Here is a 23,588-nt window from a genome sequence, read left to right on the forward strand (position 1 = left end):
ACTTTGCTTCACAGATTTGCCAGCATTCCTTTATTTTCCTGTGTGTCTGGCTCTCTTGTCTGTTACTTTAATACAGGTTCCCACAGGCAAAGCTCCCAGCCCCTCCCACAAATACAACAGGGGTTGTGGTCTCATAAAATTTGCAGCCAGAAAATTACCCCAAAATAAGCTTTATTGCAAGAAAAGTGTCATATTTGATACATAGACCTACAAAAACAAACAAAACCAAAAACCATAAGCTTTTCCTCACAAACTCTTGATTACAAATTTACACTGTTCCTTTTATTTTTTAGTTTAAAAAAAAAAAACAATAAAACCTCAAAACACTGGGTATGACTGGTTATTCGTCTTTGGTCAGCACAGGTTTGAGAGGAACAACCGGGAGTCTGCGTGTGCTTTGGCCATTTCACATATGAGGTTTGGTCACTGGTCCAGGGGAACAGGTTCTTGGGTTGAGAAGAATAATGGATACGTACACTTAATAGCACGTCCTGGTACAATACCTTTTTAAATGACTAAAGCAAACTAAACATCAATTCATTGTACAAACATCTTTCATACACAATAGGCTATAAAACGAGGCATATGGTGTATAACTACAGTATTAATGAAAATTCTAAAAAAAAAAAATGGGTTTAAAACAACAACAACAACAACAACATATATTCCTTGGCTGCACTGCATGATTTGTTTGCACATATGGCAATCCTGAAATAACTTGAACATAATAAATGCACCATTGTCTAAGACAGCACGAAACACTACAGAACGCCAGGTGTTCCCTTTCAAAGGAACGGCGGTTCTTCAGCTGCCTACAGTACCATGAGTACGCAGCGCACCCTGGGTAAGAATGAGGTGTTGTGGGTAGCACATGTGGTTCCTTGAGGTTATGAGAAGGAAATACAGTACGGTTTGGCCTGCAATGCTAATGGTCTCACAAGCAGTCAAGGTATTTTGCTACAGTGGTTGTGCTTCATCTTCTGTTGCCTGGTGTGTCTGGTGATGTGAAATGTTGTCACAAATGAGCTGCTTTGGCTTCGATCTACGTTATAAAGGATCTAATGACATTCATGTCTTTTAAATTATTGATTACACTGCCCATTCAGCTCTGTGTGGCTTTCTTTAAAATCATCAGGTGTGTATCAGCTGGATGACTGGCAGAAAACCAAAGGAAACATCTCTTGTATCTATTGGATTTTTAAAAAGCACCTCTAAAAGAAATAGCTCAAATTTATAAATCTAAAGAAAAACAAGTGAGTTTCCCTTTTTGTTTACATAGTTTGTTCATTTCTCCATATATTACTGCATTAAAAATAAATAAACATCTATATTTTTTTAATTAGCAACTATAGCAAAATACCCAAAGTGTTACAGACTGCTAACAGGAAAAAAAAAAAAAGCTCACATTATTTTTGTGCATTTAGTGCCATATGCTGATATCTTGAACATTTAGGTTTCTTTTAATATATTTTAAAATGAAGTTATATAAAAAATACAGTAACCACGGTTGCCTTTGTGCTCAAATCTTTGGCCATACCAGAGTCTAAATTATCCCTCCCTGTGAGGGTCAACATTCAAAGTCTAAGTCAGGGAGGAAAGAAACAGAGTTATTATTATTTTTCCTCTTTAAAATTAGTCCTTGACTTTTCAAATGCTTCTTGCAGACTGGCTGTGCTAGGATTTGAGCCTGGGCCCAAGTCTGTGAAGGGTTAATAGAGCTGAATCTGCAGCCTCATTCTGAGAGCCTCCCCAAGCTCCCCTAGGAGGTAGTCATCCTCATTGCTCTCTTCCAGTTTCTTAAGCTCCTTCTTCTTATAGAGAGGGACGCTAGTGATTTCCAGTGTGTACGTGCCGGGCATGAGCTTCTTCTTGGCCGTGTGCAAGTAGCTGAGCCCATTTCTTTGGTGGATGCGGAAGACGCCATCATCATTCCCTTGAGAGATGACATAACGGATGTGGTTGTTGAGGGGCTGGATGGCGGGCCTTAGCTCCAGGATGTGCTCCTTAGAGCCGAGGTGGGAGAGGTTGAACTTCATGTTGACGGGGCTGTCCATGTCGACACTCTCTAGGCTGATCTGTTCAACCTGGAGGAAGAACAGGAAATGATTTGGGACAAGCTTCTACAGCACAAGCAGAGGACTAGAAAGAGATCAGCTGCAGGGGTTTTGGTCACAAGGACAGGCTGTGGCTTCCCACTCCCGCTTTCTGCACTCTCCTTACCAGCAGTGGCTGTGAAAGAGGCTATTGTACATTTTTGTCAGTTGGAAGAAAAGGCCAATTCCATCGAGAATGCCCTGTAAATCTTTATGACTTCTCACTCAGCCTTAACGAGGTAATTAAAGTTACAGGACTGGGCCTACAGAGTGTTCACATTTCAAGATTTTTTGATGAGTTTATGAAATATTGTGCTAATTAATAATTTTTATAAAAGAAAATTTAGGTAATGATTTTTCTTTTTTTTCTGAAGTCAAAATGAGAAGTACTGCTGTTGGGCATCAGCAGGGACTGCGCCCAGGGGAATCTTCTGGCTGAAGGCTGAGCTTTGATTTGTAAGGTAAGTGAATGATGAGTGAGTTTACTGGGAGCTATCAGAGGTACGTAGAGTGAGTGATCTGCAGAGTTCTCAGGGCTCCAGTTCGAACCAGCATCTTTGGTAAAAGCCAGTGGGGCAGGGCCCAGATAAACCAAGTCTGACTTTTGCTCAGAGGGTTGGGAGGGGTACAAATGATATTTAGGTAAGATAGGATAAAACCCACAGTGCTTTGATTGGGTACCTGCTAAGTAAGAGCTTGGCAATGGTGACCCAGAAGTGCCCATCAGTGTTCAGGCAGGATTATATCCCAGTACCCCAATGGGAAAGTTTATAAGCAGAACTTCTGGATTTGTAGTTTGGGAACTTGATGAATATCTCAACTGTCAAACTTAAACATCAGTTGGGTATCTTAGTCAACTTAAGGTAAATGTAACACTGACTTATTTATTATTATAAAATAGCTTAAACATCAGTTGGGTATCTTAGTCAACTTAAGGTAAATGTAACACTGACTTATTTATTATTATAAAATAGCATCATAAACTTTTTGGCTAGAGAAGTCAGGTCATATAGACAAAGTTTCTAAGGCCCATAAAACTGAAGCAAGTTGTTCAATTCACACAGCCAGCTAGTTGTTGATTAGGTTTTTTGGTGGGGTAATTTCTCAGTCATATTAACTGCAAAGAGTGGTGAGTGATGACCTCATGCTGTCTCAGATCTTTGGGAAAATCATCAAGACCTCTAGATATGAGATATTCATCACTGACAGGAACTGAACACGTGGGTTATATATGTCAGGCATTGTTCCAGGCAGTTCACGTGTTTCAATTCAATTAACCCTTCCATCAGCCTTCAGAGGTAAGTATTAGTCCCATTTTACAGGTGAAAAAACTGAGGCTGAGAGAAGTTAAATAAACACACCCTATGTAACAGAGGTAATAGATAGGGAGGGCCAGAGAATTATGTCCAAAACCAGGTAGTTTGCAGCCCACCCCTTTAAACACTGCCAAAATGCCATTAGGGAAAGGAAATACCAGCGGCAGGCAATTTCCAACTTCAGTTCCTTAAAGAATACAAGTGATTTGGAAGACAAAAGTTTTTAATGCAGGAAGAGCTGTCTTATAAATAAATCAAAGAATATGAGACCTACTTGGTTTTCCTAGTGAAAATTAAAATCAGTCTTGTATGCTATGCATTTATAAAACAGAACTGAACAAATTAAAAATAATTTCATTTTTTGAATCATGCAAAAATAACTCTTTCCTAGATGGACATACCCTCTCGCATAAATCAAAAACGACAACAAGAGAAAATGCTCTGAAACTGTGAATCTTAAAACGTTTTTTCTCCCAAGCTTTGTGTTTTGATCTAACAATTCAATCATTTTAATGTACTTGTCTTTTCCATACTGGGTCCATTAATTTATCCATTAAATTCAAGGTATGATTAACTTGAATGAGGCTGAAAACGACATGAACTGCACTGTTTACATGACTCCATATGGATAAAATTTTGTGGCAACACAAAGTGGGATGTACTCACAGCAGTGGGACCAGGTTCATGAATACTTCTCTTCTGCCTGCTGTCTTTCTTAGAATAGCCATTGATTTTGCACTCGTAGCATGCTTCTGGGGACAGAGCATTTTCCTCATCGACCTCTGTATCTAGTGACAGGTACTGCCCCTTGTTAAATCCCATTCCTGAGACACAGTGGCTATTTGCAAAAAGCAAAGTATTGTTAGATTTTATCACTGACTTTGACCATAGTTTTCCAGTGGTAGAGCAGATTCTTCAGAAACACGAAACCAAAAGAGCAAACTCTAAAGCCATAAACATAAAACCCTAATACTCTTTGCAACTCTTTTTCTTTTAGAGACAAGGTCTTGCTCTGTTCCCCAAGCTGGAGTACAGTGGCACGATCTTGCTCACTGCAGCCTCGAACTTCTGGGCTCAAGAGCTCCTCCTGCCTCAGCCTCCAAATTAGCAGGGACAATAGGCACACACCACCACATCCAGCTAATTTTTTAAAATTTTAATGTTTTGTTGAGATAGGGTCTTGCTATGTTGCCCTGGCTGGTCTCCAACTTCTGCCTTCAAGTGATCCTCTTACCTCAGACTCCCAAAGTACTGGGATTACAGGGATTAGCCACCATCCCCTATAATTCTTTAACACACAATAGATAAAATTTTCCCTTATTTTGACACAGCAAAATTCTCCTGAGGGTGAGCCCCGTGCTTCCCCAATTTTCAATCCTAATTAGACTGAAGTACTGAGCATAATTAACTCCAGAAGGTAAAAGCAAGGTATGAATTTCCAAAGAGAACACTAAGAGAGGTTCCATTGTTTCAGGGGCCTGAAACCTGTATTTGCTGCTTGTAACAAAGCTCCCTGCTTTAAAAACTGAGATTTCTGAACTTGTATTTTGGTTAGTGAGTCAATGAATTGGCTCTAAATGACCTTTGTCTAGACCAAGCCTTTTGTTTTAAGTATTGTCATACACTATTGTTGGACAGACTTGGCCCATTCCTTTTAGTCCCTGCCTTGCACAATGCTCCTTTCAAAGAAGGCAACCTGGACTGACCTCTAAATGCCCATCTTCTTTGTCACTGAGCACCACAGCCTTCCTGGAAGGATGCAAATGGCCAGCACCTAGGCCACAGCCCTTGGAACTTGAGACTGTGTGCCTAGTTGGAGGGAAGCCTGTCTTGTGGGCCGGGCCTGTGCTGAGTGGCACCACATCAAACTAGGAACCATCCTCTCTCTGTGCAACAGAAAATCCACCTGAGCAAAGAAAGGGACAAACTCCTTCCTGAGTGATCACTGTGCTAGCACCTTCCAGAAATTGTAGAAGAACCTGTGGCAAGGCCATTTCCGCTTCTACCTCACAGCCAGGTATCCATGGCAACATGTGAGCCGGATTTTTAAACGTCTGCTTGTCTCTGGCCTTGGGTTAGATTGAATCAATTCACGCCCTTAATAACAGGAGCAAAGAGTGATATTTACATACAAATTCAAGTTTTATGCTCATCGCAAAGGAAGTAATCCTATACCCTGAGCACAGTCCATGTGTGCTTTCTTGGTGTTTATCTGCATACCCTAAGAGCTCTAATCAATGGTTCTGCGGCTTGGTTTTTAGACACTGTACTCTCCCCTGCAGTGGTGGGTGGCCTGAACTCACTCAGGAACCATGTGTTCCTCTGGGTGGTGAGGCTGAAGGCCACCTTACCCTTGTCCCACTCGGTAGTACCCAGGGGGGCAGCCACAGAGGTAGCCCCCCTCCGTGTTGGAGCAGCCGTAATTGCAGGGGTTCTTGGAGGATGAGCACTCATTCACGTCGTGGCAGGCACTGGAGAACTGGTCGAAGGAGAAACCTGAGGGGCAGGCGCACTTGTAACTCCCCAGGGTATTGTAGCAGGAAGCAGAGCCACAGGCATTGGGATTGGAGCATTCATTCTCATCTAGTGAAACGAAGAAAGAAACTCTTACACGGGGAAGCCGGCAAGAGCAAAATGTGAACAAGTCTGGAGTCTCAAGTGCCTGTGATTTTATGGCAGAAATAACTCTAACACGGTATTTTATCTTATTCTGACGACTGATTTGCAAAGCATATTAATGAAAATAATTCCCCTAAATTGTGGCTTTAAAAAACCCTTGCTTTGCTCTTTTCTGTTTGTACTGTTTCTAAATATGTCTGCAGCCCTTGGGGACAGATATTTGCAGTTTGCCTAGTGAATAACTCTTCTATTCTCTTAACAGAAGGTTACTTCAAAAGCCTATATTTTAGGCAAATCCTTAGAGATAGAGAGAAAATGAATTGCCAGGGCCTGTCGGTGGGGGAGAAATGGGAAATGACCGCTCTTGGATACCGTGTGTCTTTTGGAGGTGATGAGAATATTCTGAAACGGGTAGTATCGATGACTGCGTACCTTTGTGAGAATCTACAAACCCATTTACCTGTACACTTTAAAAGGGAGAAGTTTATGATATATCAATTTTTAAAAATCCCGGTAAGTATTTGTATCCATTCCCCCAGCAATTCCCCAAACCTTCATTATATAGGAGGAGAAAGCATAAAAAAAAAATGCATAAACCCTAAATGAAAACAATGGAAATCAACACTATTTAATTAAATCAATTGAACTAACAACTAGTTCAGTTTAAAATGCTTGAGAACTCACTGGGTGCAGACTGCGCCTTCTGAGGCAGGTTTGCATCCAGCTATCAGCCAGCACATAGCTTTTACTCACTTAATGACTAACATTATACTATAAATACCTGGTAGCAGGATAATTATAGGTTATACTTTCAGTTGCTATTATCATTTTCACAAAATCAAAGTCTGATTATGCTTTCAACTTCGGAGATTATAATTTTGCCTTAACTGTCTGGTTGATATACAGCATGCGGCTTGACTTCTTTGGGCTTTTTTTATAATCCAAATTTCACCCTGGGAACAAATCACATCTGTTCCATGGAATTCTTTCAATTCTTGTGACTCCATGTGGAGCAAAGAGTGTCTGTTTACCTAATATGTGACAAGCATATATTTCAGCCCACGTAGGGAAACAGGCCCATGTGCAAGTAGGCGTGCGCGGAGGACACAGGACCTAGTGGGGAAGCGAGGGATCTGCAGCAGCTCAGTGAGATCTGGAGGATGCACACGGGCTCTCAGTGAAGAGGCCTCCCAGACAGGAAATTAAACTTCGTTAAGTATAGGACAGAAGTTACTCAAAGGGTAGATGTTATTAGGTACATTTTTGTATCATGATTCTGATAGTCTCAGAATTAAAGGAGACCACTAAATGTAGGTTTCTTAATCACTGAATATAAAAGATGCTGATTATCTAATATGTGAAAATTCTTAGCCTTTATGGCAGGGGAAGAATGCAGATACAATAAATAAATTCTCAGTAACTTGGCTACATATGATGTAACTGTAACTGCTATTTTATTTCTATATACAAGAGACTTGGAATTCTGCCACAAAGGCTCATCTGCTTTTATAATTAGATCTGACATTCCTATGCAGTGTTTCTCTCCTAACAGGGAATCTAAATTAGATTACAATTTAATAAAATGATCCTGCCATGAATATACCATTAGACATTGTGTTAGGAAGAAAAATTACCAGGCAAAAATAATTAACTGAATAAATTACATTTAAACATATCACTTACAAGAATATTTAAAAATATGTAACATTTTTGCAAGCACCATGATATCTCATATTTATATTCTATAAATGTGTATCATGATTAAAATTTATAGACTTAAATAAATATATTCCTGTCTGACACATAGTTTGAACTGATTCAAGCCTCACTAAAACATGTGTGAATTATTGTGAACAGGCTATAGAAGCAACTGGAAGTTACTAATACTAAAACACAAAGTCTTCATATTTGAACACATAATTTTTCTTCATATGCAAATGTTAATATTTACATATTTCCAATTCTGAATAATTGTATTGGAATAACTCTAATGCTTATAAATAGTTGAGAATGTTCCCTACATCTGTACACTCTATCTACCAGAATGTTGTGAATTATCTGTGACAACTGGCAGGAAACTCCCTGAAGTGTTAGTTTGAATTGAAAGCTTTTTTCAGCATTAACACTTTCAAAGAACTTTCATTCTTCTCCAACTGGTGGTAAGTTTAGTAACATAATAGGTTTACAATTTTGCTGGTTTAAACTATCTGATGCATTGACTAACAGTGTTGACCACTGACAAGCTGCCCTGAGGAAATCTGTCTGAAATGCTTCCTTCTGTATTCCCCCATCAATCACATGAATGGCTGAAGATATTCACACAAGTAGTGACAGATAAAAAATGTTTGTGGCTTTTTAATTTGCGTTTTGTACTAATTCTTTTTCTTTTGCTAACTTGTTGCTTTTATTAGTTTCCTGAAGGGGTATTTCACCCTATTTCTGCCATATATTTGAGTTAAAAATCCAATGGCATTACATGAATTCAAGGGAAGAAAGTCAGCAATTTTATCAGAGACAAGCTGGATTCCTCAACGCTGCCCAGAAGAATCTAGAATCTGTTGAAATAAATCCCTGATGTGTCGTACCTAGGCACCTGCTGCATAGAGGTACCCATTTTAGTAGAACAAGCTTACAAATTAATACCTGCAATTAGGGATATCTGCTCATGTAGTTTTAGTTTTAGACTCATCTTTGAAACCATTTATTCCTCTACTCATGGAGTTTCTCCTGATTAGAAGGCAAACAGACTTCTGGCTGGACTCCAGTACGAGCTGCTCTGGGGGTGACTACCTTGTCAAAGTGCCCACCCCAGGATTTCATAAAGGGGAATTGGATACATCACACCATCTTGATTTTAAGTCAGACTATTTTAAACAGAGCTTCCACATTTAGCAGAAACCTGTGCAGCTAGTTTTGTGCTACATGTTTAGAAACAAAAACTTCAGGAAACTGAAAAACTTTGAAATTAAATTGGCACTCCATGCATGTTCCTATTTCTCCTTATGTTCTCCTTAAAAAAAATTCTGTTTAAGCTGTCACAATATGAAATACTAGAGAATCATTCTTTTGGATTAAGGTCTATGGAATTAACCAAGAAGTCCATGGTATTTACTAAAGTGGTGGGCTTCATATTTTATAAATATTGCAATATAATAAAATTGTTTTATATAATTATTTTATTTATTTATTTAAATTTTACTTTAAGTTCCAGGATACATGTGCAGAACGTGCAGGTTGGTTACATACCTGTAAGTGTGCCATGGTGCTGTGCTGCACCTATTGACCCATCCTCTAGGTTCCCTCCCCTTGCCCCCCACCCCCTAAAAGGCCCCACCATGTGTTTATTCCCTTCCTTTCCGTGTTTATGTGTTCTCACTGTTTAACTCCCACTTATGACTGAGAACATGTGGTGTTTGGTTTTCTGTTCCTGTGTTAGTTTGCAGAGGATAATGGCTTCCAGATTCACCCATGTCGCTGCAAAGGACATACTCTCATTCCTTTTTATGGCTGCATAGTATTCCATGGTATATATGTACCACATTTTCTTTATCCAGTCTATCATGGATGGGCATTTGAGTTGGTTCCAAGACTTTGCTATTGTAAATAGTGCTGCAATAGACATATATGTGCATGTGTCTTCATAGTAGAATGATTTATATTCCTGTAGGTATATACCCAGTAATGGGATTGCTGGGTCAAATGGTATTTCTGGTTCTAGATCCTTGAGGAATCACCACACTGTCTTCAACAATGGTTGAACTAATTTCCATTCCCACCAACAGTATAAAAGTTTTCCTGTTTCTCCACAGCCTCACCATCATCTATTGTTTCTTGACTTTTTAATAATTGCCATTCTGACTGGCATGAGATGGTATCTCATTGTGGTTTTGATTTGCATTTCTCTAATAATCAGTGATGTTGAGCTTTTTTTCATATGTTTGTTGGCCGCATAAATGTCCTTTTTTGAGAAGTGTCTGTTCATATCCTTTGCCCACTTTTTGATGGGGTTGTTTGTATTTTTCTCACAAATGTGTTTAAGTTCCTTGCAGATTCTGGATATTAGACCTGTGTCAGAAAGTTCCTTGCAGATTCTGGATATTAGACCTGTGTTAGATGGGTAGATTGCAAACATTTTCTTCCATTCTACAGGTTGCCTGTTCACTCTGATGATAGTTCTTCTGCTGTGTAGAAGCTTTTTAGTTCTTTGAAACCAATGAGAACAAACAGACAATGTACCAGAATATCTGGGCCACAGCTAAAGCAGTGTTTAAGGGAAATTTATAGCACTAAAATGCCCACATCAGAAGGCTAGAAAGATCTCAAGTCGACACCCTAACATCATAATTAAAAGAGCTAGAGAAGCAAGAGCAAGCTAATCCAAAAGCTAACAGAAGACAAGAAATAACTGAGAGCAGAATTGAAAGATACAGAGACATGGAAAACCCTCCAAGAAAATCAATGAATCCAGGAGCTGGCTTTTTGAAAAAAATAACAAAATAGACCACTAGCCAGACTAATAAAGAACAGAGAAGAATCAAATAGACACAATAAAAAAAATGATAAAAGGGATATCACCACTGATCCCACTGAAATACAGACTACCATCAGAGAATACTATAAACATCTCTATGCAAATAAACTAGGAAATCTAGAAGAAATGGATAATTTCCTGGACCATACACCCTCTCAAGACTAAACCAGGAAGAAGTCAAATCCGCGAATAGGCCAATAACAAGTTCTAAATTTGAGGCAGTAATGAATAGCCTAACAACCAAAAAAAAGCTCAGGACCAGATGGATTCAAAGTATACAATAACGCTAAAGTAACCAAAACAGCATGGTACTGGTACCAAAGCAGACATATAGACCAATGGCACAGAACAGAGACCTCAGAAGTAAAACCACACATCTACAACCATCTGATCTTTGACAAACCTGACAAAAACAAGCAATGGGGAAAGGATCTCCTATTCAGTAAATGATGCTGGGAAAGCTGGCTAGCCATATGCAAAAAACTAAAACTGGACCCCTTCCTTACACCTTATACAAAAATTAACTCAATATGGATTAAAGACTTAAAGTAAAACCGCAAACCATAAAATCTCTAGAAGAGGCAGGGCATGAGGCCGGGCTCATGCTTGTAATCCCAGCACTTTGGGAGGCTCCGGCGGGTGGATCACCTGAGGTCAGGAGTTCAAGACAAGCCTGGCCAACGTGGTGAAACCCTGTCTCTACTAAAAATACAAAAAATTAGCTGGGAATTGTGGCAGACTCCTGTAATCCCAGCTACTCAGGAGGCTGAGGCAGGAAAATCACTTGAACCCTGGGAGGTGGAGGCTGTAGTGAGCCGAGATCATGCCACTGCACTTCAGCCTGGGCAACAGGGCGAGATTCCGTCTTAAAAAAAAAAAAAAAAATTCCCAGAAGAAAACCTTGGCAATACCATTCAGGACATAGGCATGGGCAAAGACTTCATGATGAAAACATCAAAAGCAATTGCAATAAAGCCAAAATTGACAACTGGGATCTAATTAAATTAAAGAGCTTCTGCACAGCAAAATAAACTATCATCAGAGTGGACAGGCAACCTATAGAATGTTTTACATTATTTTAATAGCTATGTAAAAAATATTGTTCCTGATATTCTAAAGACTTTGCCTTTGTTTATGAATCAATAAATCTGGGGATAAGGAGTTCTGCAACATTCTTTTTTCTCTGAAGAGGAAAAAAAGTGAATTAAATTTATCAAGTTATTTTGATTGACTGCCTAACTGGTAATTTTAATAATTTTTTGAAACTGTCTTGTCTTTAACTTTTGATCACTTACTGGTTTCTGCATTTCCTCCTATGAGTGTATATTCGTGGTGTGGTAAAGCGTCTGTCTTTGACCTGGCATGATTTTCTCTCCACTGAAATTTATCTTGATTTTTTTGTTCTTAATTCACTAAGCTGTCATTAGAAATTTCTTTTGAGAGGACCACAAATGATACAATAAGACTAATTTATCTAGTGGATCACAATAATTCAATATGTGAATAACCTGGGAAGTAATTTGAATTACTACACAGAAACAGGAAGCACCCTGGTATTTCTCTGAAGGACCCCAGTGCCCCTTTCTGCTCGGTTATGGCAGCATCTAGCGTCAAAATGTGTTGGTTGGAGGGTCTGTGAAGGGCATCCAAATGGAGCAAAGAAATTAGGCATATGCTAAGTAAGTCAGCTGGCTATTCAAGTAGAGAATAATGTTCTCTTTGATCAATCGCTCCTTAAAAGGAGAATTTCAGTGACTATTATCAATGCAAGGAACAGAGCTGAGAGCCCATGTATTTTATTTTACAAACACTTCTGTCTAGAGTTGCCAACAGCATTTGCTATAAGTAGGTACTTTTTTGACCTTAAAACACTTCCCATCCTTTATTAAATCTATGTGACAGGAGAGCACACATGGACTGTCCTCATTAAGTTGACGTGAATTCCTTTAGATTCGTATGAGGGGAATGGATGGGAAATCTAAAGATATCAAATTACAGACAAAAAAGTGGCTGACCTTGGCAAACAAAGATGGTGATTCTTAACATCATCTTCAGAAACTTAAAATTAGCAGAAATTTAAAATGAAGAAACCTCTAGTTAACGTTTATGTACTTAAAAACAAACTTTTTATTGTAGATATTTTCAAACATACACACTAGCAGAATGAGTCCCCATGCATCAGTCTCAAGGCCTGGTTTTAAAGTCTAAAATTCAAAGGCTATACTGAAATCTCAACCCTCACAATTTGTTCATCTTATTCAGAGATACTTTCAGGAAGAAAAGTGCACTCACCGACACACTGATTCCACTGGTAGTGCTGGATGTAGCCTTGGGGGCAGCCACATCTGTAGCCACCCAGGATGTTCTGGCAGCCGTGTTGGCACCTGTGGTTCCCATCACATTCATCAACATCTGCAAAAACAAGCCCGGCAAAACGTTCATGTCACTTTCTTCTACTATTTTTAAATGCACTCCAAACGAAACCTGGGGTAACTGTTATCATGGGAACAAACACACAAGACGTGACACACAGAGAGTCTGTCATTTTTCCAGGTCACATGATTATTAGTCAGTGGTGGTGCGAGGAAGAGTTCTGAGATAAGAGACCACCTCATTCTTCTGCTCTCCACCAGACCACGGCACGTCAGTGCTCTAAGTAACATCTCAATTTCAGCAAGTCAACCACAGCCACCACAAATGTTGTGCTTTTTGAACTAATTAACTGCATATGGTATGATTTATTTGGTAAATCATATATATAAAAATATATTTGCATTGCATGTTTCAGTAAGTTCGAAAGTAACTGAGATATAATCCTCATTTTGGGGAGGATAGAAGCATTACAGAGATACCTAAAAAGTATAATTCTATTGCAAGTAAAAATTTTTATTACCATTCAAGATTAATTAGATGCAAATCCCTCTTAAGTATTTAAATGTGTTATTTTTAGACAAGATGTGGTGTATTATACATGTGGAATAATTTCTTTGTTTATTTATGCATGCTCTTTTGGAATGACAACCGAATCTTTGAAATCTATCCATAAAGAGTAAAACAAAATTGGCATGTCTGAGGTGTGTAACAAATTTACATGGATAATTAATAAATGGTATCTTATGGGGATGGTCACAGGCTGAACTTGCATGTGGCAAACAGCTGTAGGTTCAGAATACTTTCAATGTGTCAATGATTTGAAAGATAAAATATTAAAATTGACATTTTAAACATTGAATTTTTCTTTGCTGAAAATGAGATACATATAAAAGTCCCACAAGACTTATAGAGAGCAAATTAAATACTTTAAATATACTTCTAGAGATCCAAATCATATATTTCTAAGAATAGTTAATGTTAAAAGGGTGATTAAAATCAAGAAAACTATAAATTGCAATACGATCTAAGAATGTAAGGGAAATAAATATAGTCTCATAATCCTGGCATGGGTGTTTTATAAGACACTAATCCTAATGCATTTTTCTTGTCATACACTAGTACTTGCAATATAAATAGTGAAGAACTATATGAAATTTTCTTAACTGCAAGCATGTTCTTATTTTGTTCCCACTTAAATGTTCCCTTGGATTTTACAGGAAATAGCTATTGCAGAGGAGACCAAGGTCCACTGTAGGAAAGTGAAGGAGTGAAGCAGGAGCTTGAGCCATAAAAAATAGAAACAGCCATCATTTCACCCTAGCATGTTCACTACATTTGTTCAATTCTCTATGATGACAGATTCTTTTGATATTTAATTCTTATACATTTAAGAATCATGGAACAAAGGTCAACTATTTTTTTTTTCTGGTATGCTTGTACACTACTGCAAACCATATTATGCACAGAATTCTTTTTCAACTCAATTCTTTATCAGATCTATGAGTAGTCAACAGTTACTTTAAAAGTCAATTCATAATCACAGAATTTTTGTTTTACTGCATCTAAGTTTCCCTCTGTCCCCAAAGTGATACATAGAAATTTATGACCAGGAATCAGTTGCTGGGTCCATTTTGTTCAATACTATTTTTTTTTCTTTTTTTTTGAGATTATCCCAATTTCTCACTGAGTGTCTTGGAAGTTAAAAATATATATGGTTTACTGTTACTAGACTAAGAATTTTTGAGCAAATCAACTAACCTTCACAGTTCAGTCCGGTGGCATCAAGGGAGAACCCTCTTTGGCATTCGCAGCTGAAACTGCCTGGAGTGTTTTGACAGATTCCCTTCGCTCCACAAAGCGAAGGCTGAGACCCACATTCGTTGTTGTCTGGCAAAGCATCAAGAAGCAGAGCGTCAAACTTTCCAATTATGACATGTCTTAAATTTCATGTGAAGTAAAAAGCAATATATGAAAACCTAAGTTTCATGATGTGAAAATGGCATTTTAGGAAAATTTATACCAAAATTCACTATCATATTAAAGACAAAAGTGGTAAGAAACAGTGTATTTCAAGAGGTTTGAGATGAGAGCATATTTTGGGGTGATTGAGGGCACACTGACGGAAAGTTCCTTAACATGTGTCTTCTAAAATAAAAGCTCAGTGTGTTTGTTAACATGTTCTAAATTACAGGGAGCCTTCAATCATACTTTGTTTGAACACCATGGTTATATTGAGAATGTGATATAAAGGCACTGCTTGAAATATGGCTACTGTGTATGTGCTTGGACTACAAAGGCCTTTTTTTCCCCCTTTGGATATTGTTCTTGAAAATATCTATATTATGAGCAACTTCTTTAGACCACTCATTATGGGGTACTGGTTATGAATATAAGTACCAGGACATTCTTCTGTTTATAATTTTAAATACAATTTTTATGCATTTACTGGAAGTTTGTAAAATTTATCATTTGTAATCCTGTCTTACCGATACAAGCAGTGTGATGCTGTGTGAAACCAGGTGGACATTTACAGGTAAACCCCCCCAGGGTGTTGACACAGAGGAACTGGCAGTTATGCTGTTTGGTTTGACATTCATCAAGGTCTGAAATTAGAGAGAAGCCAATGAAAACCACAGTAGATTATCTGGCTATGTTTCCTTTCTTGTGAAGTCACAGGAGATGCACATGCTCCATTAGAAGAATTTTGTCTACATTTTTGCTGGAAGCTTCGTAGATTTCCACAGGCATATGGAAAACAGTTTCTTTTCACATATTTAGGCAGAATAAATATTATGGGCTAGGATGATAGGGCAAGTAAGGCAATATATAACATAAGAAACTGAATGGCAGAATAATAGCAGTTTCCATGAACTGTTCTCAAAGCTACTATCCAAAGGTTACAATTCTTGCATTGAATGCAGTATAGTACATGGCTGATTACTTATTCCTATTAAAGGAAGGATTAAATAAAAATGAAACAGAATCTAGAAACTGATGAAGGTCCTAACACAAACACTAAGAGTTTCCACATTCAGATGAAAACACGGGCATTAATATTAGAGGAAGCAAAATACAGCCATCTGTAATTCTAGTCATAAATGGTGTTGATATTTGGACTCTACTAATAAAGAAACTCAAAATTTGATTTTGGCTATATTAAAACTTAATTTGGAAACTATATTTAAAATAAATGTACCACATAAGATGTAGGCAAGACTAATTCATTACTTTACAGCTTAAAAAACGCTTTAGTCATACTTATTTATAAACAATGTACAACACGGACCCATATCAGTTCACTAAACAGATCCAAGCAGTGCTTGCTATTATTTTATTTTTTTGATATGCCTTGGAAATAAAATCTCATTTTATTGAGAATAATCTATATTTTAAAAATTTCTGCAGTCCATTAATTTCATTCTGATGAGGCTTACTATAAAATCAAATATATGAGTATAATATTGAAGCTATTTTAATGATCTAATTTAGCTGGATAAATAATTACTTTTGATACTACCTAAGCAAAAAATTTAAATTTACCTATTTATTTTCACTTTTTCACAGTAAACCCATAATAAAGGTAGCTTAGAAAAATAAAAGCTTAGATAAGTAACCACAACAAAAATCTTGTTTCAGTGATTTGTTTCAATCTCTTCCCATACCAAAATATTTGTTATATTTTATTTTTTAAAATTTGTGTAGTTTTCTATAAGAAGCAAACTGTTTTAACTTGGGTTTTAATCCTCTCTGCCTCCTGCAATGAGCCTATTGGTAGAGTTTTTCTTTGAGCAGTAACACGGCCACTAGGAAGGTACCTTTTAATGAAGGTGATGCACATAGCATAATCCCTGATAATCTAATATTTACACTTGAAAGAAAAGATACAGACAAGGGTCACAATTGTCAGAGACTCTTCACTCACCTTTGCATGTCTTTCCATCCTCTTGCAGGACATACCCCCTCGGACATGAACACTGATAACTCCCCTCAGTGTTCTTGCAGATGAAGTTGCATGGTTTCGGGGACTGGGAGCATTCATCAAGGTCTAAGTAAAAGTGATGCGAAGATTAAATTACTGGTTAAAAAAAACACAACTGGACTCTTTCCTCCTTCCATATTCTTACTTCATTCTTTTTGTTTTTCCTCTTCAACTTAAAGTGGAATATAGCCAGAAAGAAATGATGCACAGAATGATTTTCTCTAAAGTAATATATAGGTTTACTTTGTAAATCAATCTACGGATCTTGGGTAAATATTATGATGTCTAGACAACTGTCTGGGTTCAAAATTACTAAATTCTTTAGATTAATACACTTTGGTTTACAACCTGAGAATCATAAACTTAGTAAGAGTTTCTCTATGTTTGACACATGGATGTAGCACAAGTTCTCTTAAACTCTCTTTACGGAGGCTCCCTTAAGCATCTTGTGGGATCACAGATGGCGTTGGAAACTTTCCACTTTCCCTTTCAGATTCAGTCCTCACCCTGGTCCACCCTGCTCTCAGGCCCAGGAGTCGGAGCTCTACGGACTCCATCCAGAGGCTCTCCCTTGCCCTCTTCTTCTGTCTGGCCCTTATTTCCTCAATTCCCTCCCGGCAAGATAGGCTCAGACTGGCTGAGTCCCTGGATCAGCTGTCACAGGTCCTCTCAAGGCACTCTTCTGAGCACAACTTTCTTTTTTCGGGTTCCAATAACCTCTGCCTCTTTTTTTTTGGCCCAGCGGTAGTACAGCTCCAGCACATAGCACTATGCCTCCTGGCTTTTGTATACGCTGCTCACACGTGTATAGACAGTCCTTCTGTTAGACCCTCCTTGAATTGTCCTCCTTGAAATGTGCCATCTCTTTCCTACTCAGACTCTGAGTGATAGCAGACAATCTCCATTTCCTCCACATAACATATGACGTTGATGTTCACAGAATGCTGAATGCTCATGATTAATGGCCTATTCTCTATTACTCATGCTCTTCTGTTTCAAAGAAGTCAGCTGGGTTTTCTTAACCTTTTAATGCCAGGTGTATTTGTTATTGACATAGGTAATTTGACAGAATATCAAGTAAGCTAATGAAATATAAAGGAGAAAATTTTTTCTTTAATAAAAATGAAGTTGAATACTTTGGTGTTGCGGGAAGTCAGGGACCCCAAACAGAGGGACTGGCTGAAGCCATGGCAGAAGAACATACATTGTGAAAATCTCATGGACATTTATTAGTTCCCCAAATTAACACTTTTATAATTTCTTATGCCTGTCTTTACTGCAGTCTCTGAACATAAATTGTGAAGATTTCATGGACACTTATCACTTCTGCAATCAATACTCTTGTGATTTCCTATGCCTGTCTTTACTTTAATCTCTTCATCCTGTCATCTTCGTAAGCTGAGGATGTATGTCGCCTCAGGACCCTGTGATGATTGCGTTAACTGCACAAATTGTTTAAACAATATGAAATCTGGGCACTTTGAAAAAAGAACAGGGTAACAGTGGTGTTCAGGGAACAAGGGAGATAACCATTAGGTATGGCCACCTGAGAGCTGGGTGGAACAGAGCCATATTTCTCTTCTTTCAAAAGCAAATAGGAGAAATATCGCTGAATTCTTTTTCTAGGCAAGGAACATCCCTGAGAAAGAGAATGTGTTCCTAGGGGGAGGTCTCTAAAATGGCCACTCTGGGGACGTCTGTCTTTTACGATTGCAGATAAGGGATGAAATAAGCCCCAGTCTCCTGTAGCGCTCCCAGGCCTATTAGGACAAGGAAATTCCCGCCTAATAAATTTTGGTCAGACTGGTTGTCTGCTCTCAAACCCTGTCTCCTGATAAGATGTTATCAATGACAATGCGTGCCTGAAACTTCATTAGCAGTTTTAATTTTGCCCCGGTCCTGTGATCTCGCCCTGCCTCCATTTGCCTTGTAATATTTTACTACCTTGTGAAGCATGTGATCTCTATGACCCACACCCTATTTGTACACTCCTTCCCCTTTTGAAAATCTTTAATAAAAACATGCTGGTTTTGCAGCTTCGGGGGCATCATGGAACCTATCAACATGTGCTGTCTCCCCCGGACACCCAGCTTTAAAAATTCCTCTCTTTGTAGTCTTTCCCTTTATTTCTCAGACCAGCCGACACTTAGGGAAATAGAAAAGAACCCAAGTTGAATTATCCGGGGCGGGTTCCCCCGATACTTTGGAAAGACTCAATGAAAGTCTTAAGTCCTTTCTGCCCCACGACGGTCATAAATTGGTGTGAGTTTGACAATAACAAATTGAACAAGAAAAATAAATTGTAAAACGGTAGAAGGATTCTGTACTGAGAATGCTCCGCAGCTGGAAATTTTATTTAGGTAATGCTTACTTGGTATACTTTACGCAAAAAAATAGCAAAGAGAAACACGGAAAACATTCTCTTAACATATACATATTCATAAGAAAAAGCCCTTTTCCTTCATTCAAAGAGTGACAAACAAATGTGCACTTTCAATTTTAAATTAAAATATAAAATGTTGAAAGTACGTATTTGTAATTTTTGTTTCCCTCATTGAACAGACTTTTTTTTGGATGACGTAAACAATTCTACATCCTATATCATTGAACAAAGGCCAAGTGCTGTGTGATTAAGAAGCACATTATCGAGAGGATGGCATCATTTTAATAAAATGTATATTCCAAAGCTCCATAATAAAGACACTTACTGATAATGAGTGACTTGTAGGAAACAGTAGTTGATTAGCCCCCAAATCCCCAGACATGGAGGTGCCCATCCTTACCTATACAAGATGTTCCACTGATGTCTGTGGTGTAGCCAACCTTGCAGAAGCATCGGAATGAGCCCATGGTGTTGATGCACTGACCATTGGTGCAGAGGTTTGGCATTACCTTACATTCATCAATATCTGTGGACCAAAACAACAAAAACAATCAGGAGTTAACATATACGCAAGGGTAAAACTGGTTAGAATTGAAGAGAAATTAAGAAATGGAGATGAGATAACTGCAAACATTCGTAATAGCACCGGAGCACCTGTTCATCATTCAGGTGAACGGCAACATGGATGTGACAGAAAAATAATCTCAAGTGATGGGAAGAGATAAAGGAAGGCTCTGGTGAAAGCCCTGTTTAAGACTACCCATTTTGCAATGTAAGCATGAATTAGTTTGGGGGGAATCTAGAAAGCTACCCCGTCAAAGTCCAACTAGTTTGGAATTTGTGATAATTTCCCTTGGATTGGCCTCAAATTCACATTTGCAATAGACTCTGAAGAAAAGCTTTGTGAAGAAAGGCTTTGGTTAGCAAAGTTGTCATGCACAAGGTTGGGAATTCACACAGTAAATGGAGGAAAGTTGTATGTTTTTAGGACATTAATATATCAGTTGGTTGTACAAGGAATGGAAAGGACTAATCAGTTATGAGACTTGCTAGTCTGTAAAGACATTGCAGATAGAATAAGTCCCTGTGTGCATTCAAATAAGCAATACTTATTTAAATAAGGCAAGTATAGTTTGGGGGTTACAAGCATGGCCTTTGGGTCAGACAGATGTGTTCCATTCCTGGGTCCATCCCTTAAAAAGTGTGTGATCTCGGGAAAATTACTTAATGTTACCTTAGCTTTGTGTTTCATTTTCCTCATCTGTTAAGATGGGAGTAATACATTCTACCCCTTAGGTCTGATAGGAAGATTAACTCTTAAAATCTCTAAAGCATTAGCAAAGATTATTTTTTCTATATACATATATATGAAAACACACATCAAATTTAAATATCAAAGTATAAACATTTTAGCTATTCTTTTTACTGTATCAATTTTTCACTTTTACTTCACATTTATCTGAATTCATAAAATTTAATGTGTTGATTATATGAATAAATTTCCTCATCTCCTTACCTCTTCCATCAGTTGTATATCCTGGGCCATGAGGACATATCTTTTTGTACTGGGCAGTTCCAGGAAGTGGGCAAAGCTCACACTGGTGGCCCCAGCCTCGCCCACCATCACAGCAGCATTCTGACTTAGTGACGAGATTGCGACTGCTGGATGCCATTTGACATATTGTCTGCAATACCTCTGCAAAGCAGAGTCCCTGCCGATTGTCTGAAATAGCAAAGTAGAAAGAGTTAAGGAGGCAGAACTGACATTTCATTATGCTGGCTTTCAAATTAAGCAGGGCAGTCAAGAATTTCCTCCTTAGGAATAATTAAGACAGCTTAATGATTACAAAGTTTTGCTGACAGTTAAGTTCATAACATATTCTTTCACTACAGACTACAGTTTATTAAATTTGACAAAAAGTGATACTATAATTTAGAAATAGATAAATTTTTTCCTCTAATCCATTGCCAACTAAATGATAGTGAACTACCATTTCTGTAGAATAGAAGGGAAAGGAAAATCAAATTAAATTATTTTCCTTTAAATAAGCAAATGAGTGCCAGGATTAGTTTCTGGAAAGCAAATTCTAGACTATATTTTATGAGCTTGGTACTTATTCAATCTGATATCTCATATTTTCTACATCTGAGAGACTGTTCAAACACTTGGACTGAGTAGATTTTTTAAAAATATAAACATTTTTTCTGATATAAAAGTCAATTAAATCTTTAATATAGTTTTATAAACAATCCTAGCAAAACTGTTAATAATATGAACAGAAAATTACACTTTATATGTAGGTTACTTTTCCTATTTCCTAAAAGACTGAAGTTAGTAAAGGTATAGATTGGATATAACAATAAACAAAAAAATGTTTTCTTGATCAAAAATTTCTTAGAATTTGAAGCATATGACATCGTTCAGAAAAAAATCTGATATAGTTGAAATACTCCTAAATCAAGTGATGAGTCAGTTTACTGCTCTTATTTGTTTACCTTGAATTTTACTATAGCACACTTTTTACAGCTGCCATAATTAACTACAATGATTTATAATGCATGCATTTTAGCATTAAAATACAATATAATGTCTGAGACTCGTATTTCCCATAAAAAGTTTTGTAAAACATTTTTTTATGTACCACAATATAAAAATTAACCTTCCCTGCATTTTTGAAATATGGCATTTATTTTGCATTAATTGTGGCAGAACTTACCTCATATTGCAAATATTTTCTTTGGGAATTAAGTCGTCCTCTGATGTAAGTTTTACTGAAGCCGAATTTTCCAAAGAGCTTAATTAATCTTAATTTTGGAAAGACTATTTAAGATTGTTATTTACATTACACATAGATGTGCATATAACACACACATGTACAAATGTATCATTTTAATAGCTGTGCACCTTTAGGAAGAAGCATGTGGATTATGGAGATTGGGGGATTTGTTTAGCAGACAAGAATATATATGTGGAGCTCTTCTGTGATGACATCACGAACAGATGTTTTATCTACCAAGTATAATATATTTGGATGTCAACTTACCAAGGCACTCAGTGCCTGAAGAACTTGACTGGAATCCTTCATTACACTCGCACCTATAGCTTCCAATAATGTTAACACAACGTCCGTTTTCACAGATTCCTGGCTTGGTCCTGCATTCGTTTTCATCTTTAGGAAAACAAACAATATGAATAATGAGAAAACTGTAAAATTATAATTTACAAGCTATCTCCTAATGGGTTATATCTTATTTAACACTTCTTTGCCAAAATACTAATATGATGAGATTAAAAATGGTAATGTGTGAATATTAATTTATTTTTAGCCTTACTTCATCCTTCTAGGTGGGTTCTTTCTTAAGATAACGTTTTCTTCTTCTTTCTTTTCTTTATCCTCTGCAGAGGAGGGATGGTGTTAATATATAGAATTGGAAATTGGCCTCCAAAAGGGATAGAATTGCCCTGAGACACGAGGCAAGGATGGGAACTCTGGGGAAAAGAATTCAGTTTCTGTGATATTGGAGAAAGGGTGGGGAGAGGGGTGGTGGGTATTGGGTAGGGATGATGAGCAGAGTAAAAGCCACACAGGCCAGGAATAAAGGACAAGCTCCTAAATTGGTTTTGAGTAAAATCACAGGAACAACTGTGGTCTGTGAGGGTAGTTAATGGGACAGGAAATTTAAGTAATACTGCTCTTTTGGTTGGTGATAAATAAACCTACTTCAACAAAATTGTTTTTATTAAAATTCTCTATATCCTTACTTTTTAGGCTTTTTTGATGTTCTGTAAATTTTGTTTGAGGTTTTTTCAAAGCTATGTTGTTAGAAGCGTAAGAGAGCACATGACAATTACGCCTTTTTGATAATTTGCTCCTTTCATGTTTATACTTAAACACTTTTTAAATTTACTGCCACTTATATTTGCATGCACTTTGTCTTTATTAGCATTTGCCTTGAATATTTTTATTTTCAACCTATCTCAGATTTCAATTTTGGTACTACAATTCTATTAAAGAGAACCTAGCTGAATTTTTAAAAACACATTTATCTTTTAACCAGCAATTTAAACCACTTACTTCTGCCATGATTACTGATGTGTTTAGAGTCTTACCTGCCATTTTATATTGTTTTATATTTATTGTGTGATTGTCCTCTTCCTATGCCCTCCTTTTCCCTCTGAACTCATATTTGGAAGGTACAGTCTTCTTTCTATTCTTACAGTGGAAACCACTGAACAACTTCAATACACATTCTTTTTTTTTTTTTTTTTTTTTTTTTTTTTTTTTTTTTTTTT

The 23,588-nt window shown here is 37.4% G+C and overlaps 1 protein-coding gene across 1 annotated transcript in view; it reads right to left on the minus strand.

Moving 5' to 3' along the window:
* Window positions 1-300: 300 nt before the first annotated feature.
* FBN2 (fibrillin 2) overlaps window positions 301-23,588 on the minus strand; it is a 270,471-nt gene continuing 247,183 nt past the window's right edge. The window contains exons 56-65 of the mRNA XM_025388372.1: window positions 22,339-22,464; window positions 20,811-21,017; window positions 19,695-19,820; window positions 16,855-16,977; window positions 15,419-15,535; window positions 14,691-14,819; window positions 12,852-12,971; window positions 5,761-5,992; window positions 4,076-4,247; window positions 301-2,084 (exon numbers count right to left, since the gene is read on the minus strand). Of these exons, the coding sequence (XP_025244157.1) occupies window positions 1,710-2,084; window positions 4,076-4,247; window positions 5,761-5,992; window positions 12,852-12,971; window positions 14,691-14,819; window positions 15,419-15,535; window positions 16,855-16,977; window positions 19,695-19,820; window positions 20,811-21,017; window positions 22,339-22,464 (1,727 nt within the window). The 3' untranslated portion in view covers window positions 301-1,709. The remainder of the gene's footprint in view (window positions 2,085-4,075; window positions 4,248-5,760; window positions 5,993-12,851; window positions 12,972-14,690; window positions 14,820-15,418; window positions 15,536-16,854; window positions 16,978-19,694; window positions 19,821-20,810; window positions 21,018-22,338; window positions 22,465-23,588) is intronic.

This window comes from Theropithecus gelada, chromosome 6, assembly GCF_003255815.1.
Source record: "Theropithecus gelada isolate Dixy chromosome 6, Tgel_1.0, whole genome shotgun sequence".
NCBI classification, from domain to species: domain Eukaryota; kingdom Metazoa; phylum Chordata; class Mammalia; order Primates; family Cercopithecidae; genus Theropithecus; species Theropithecus gelada.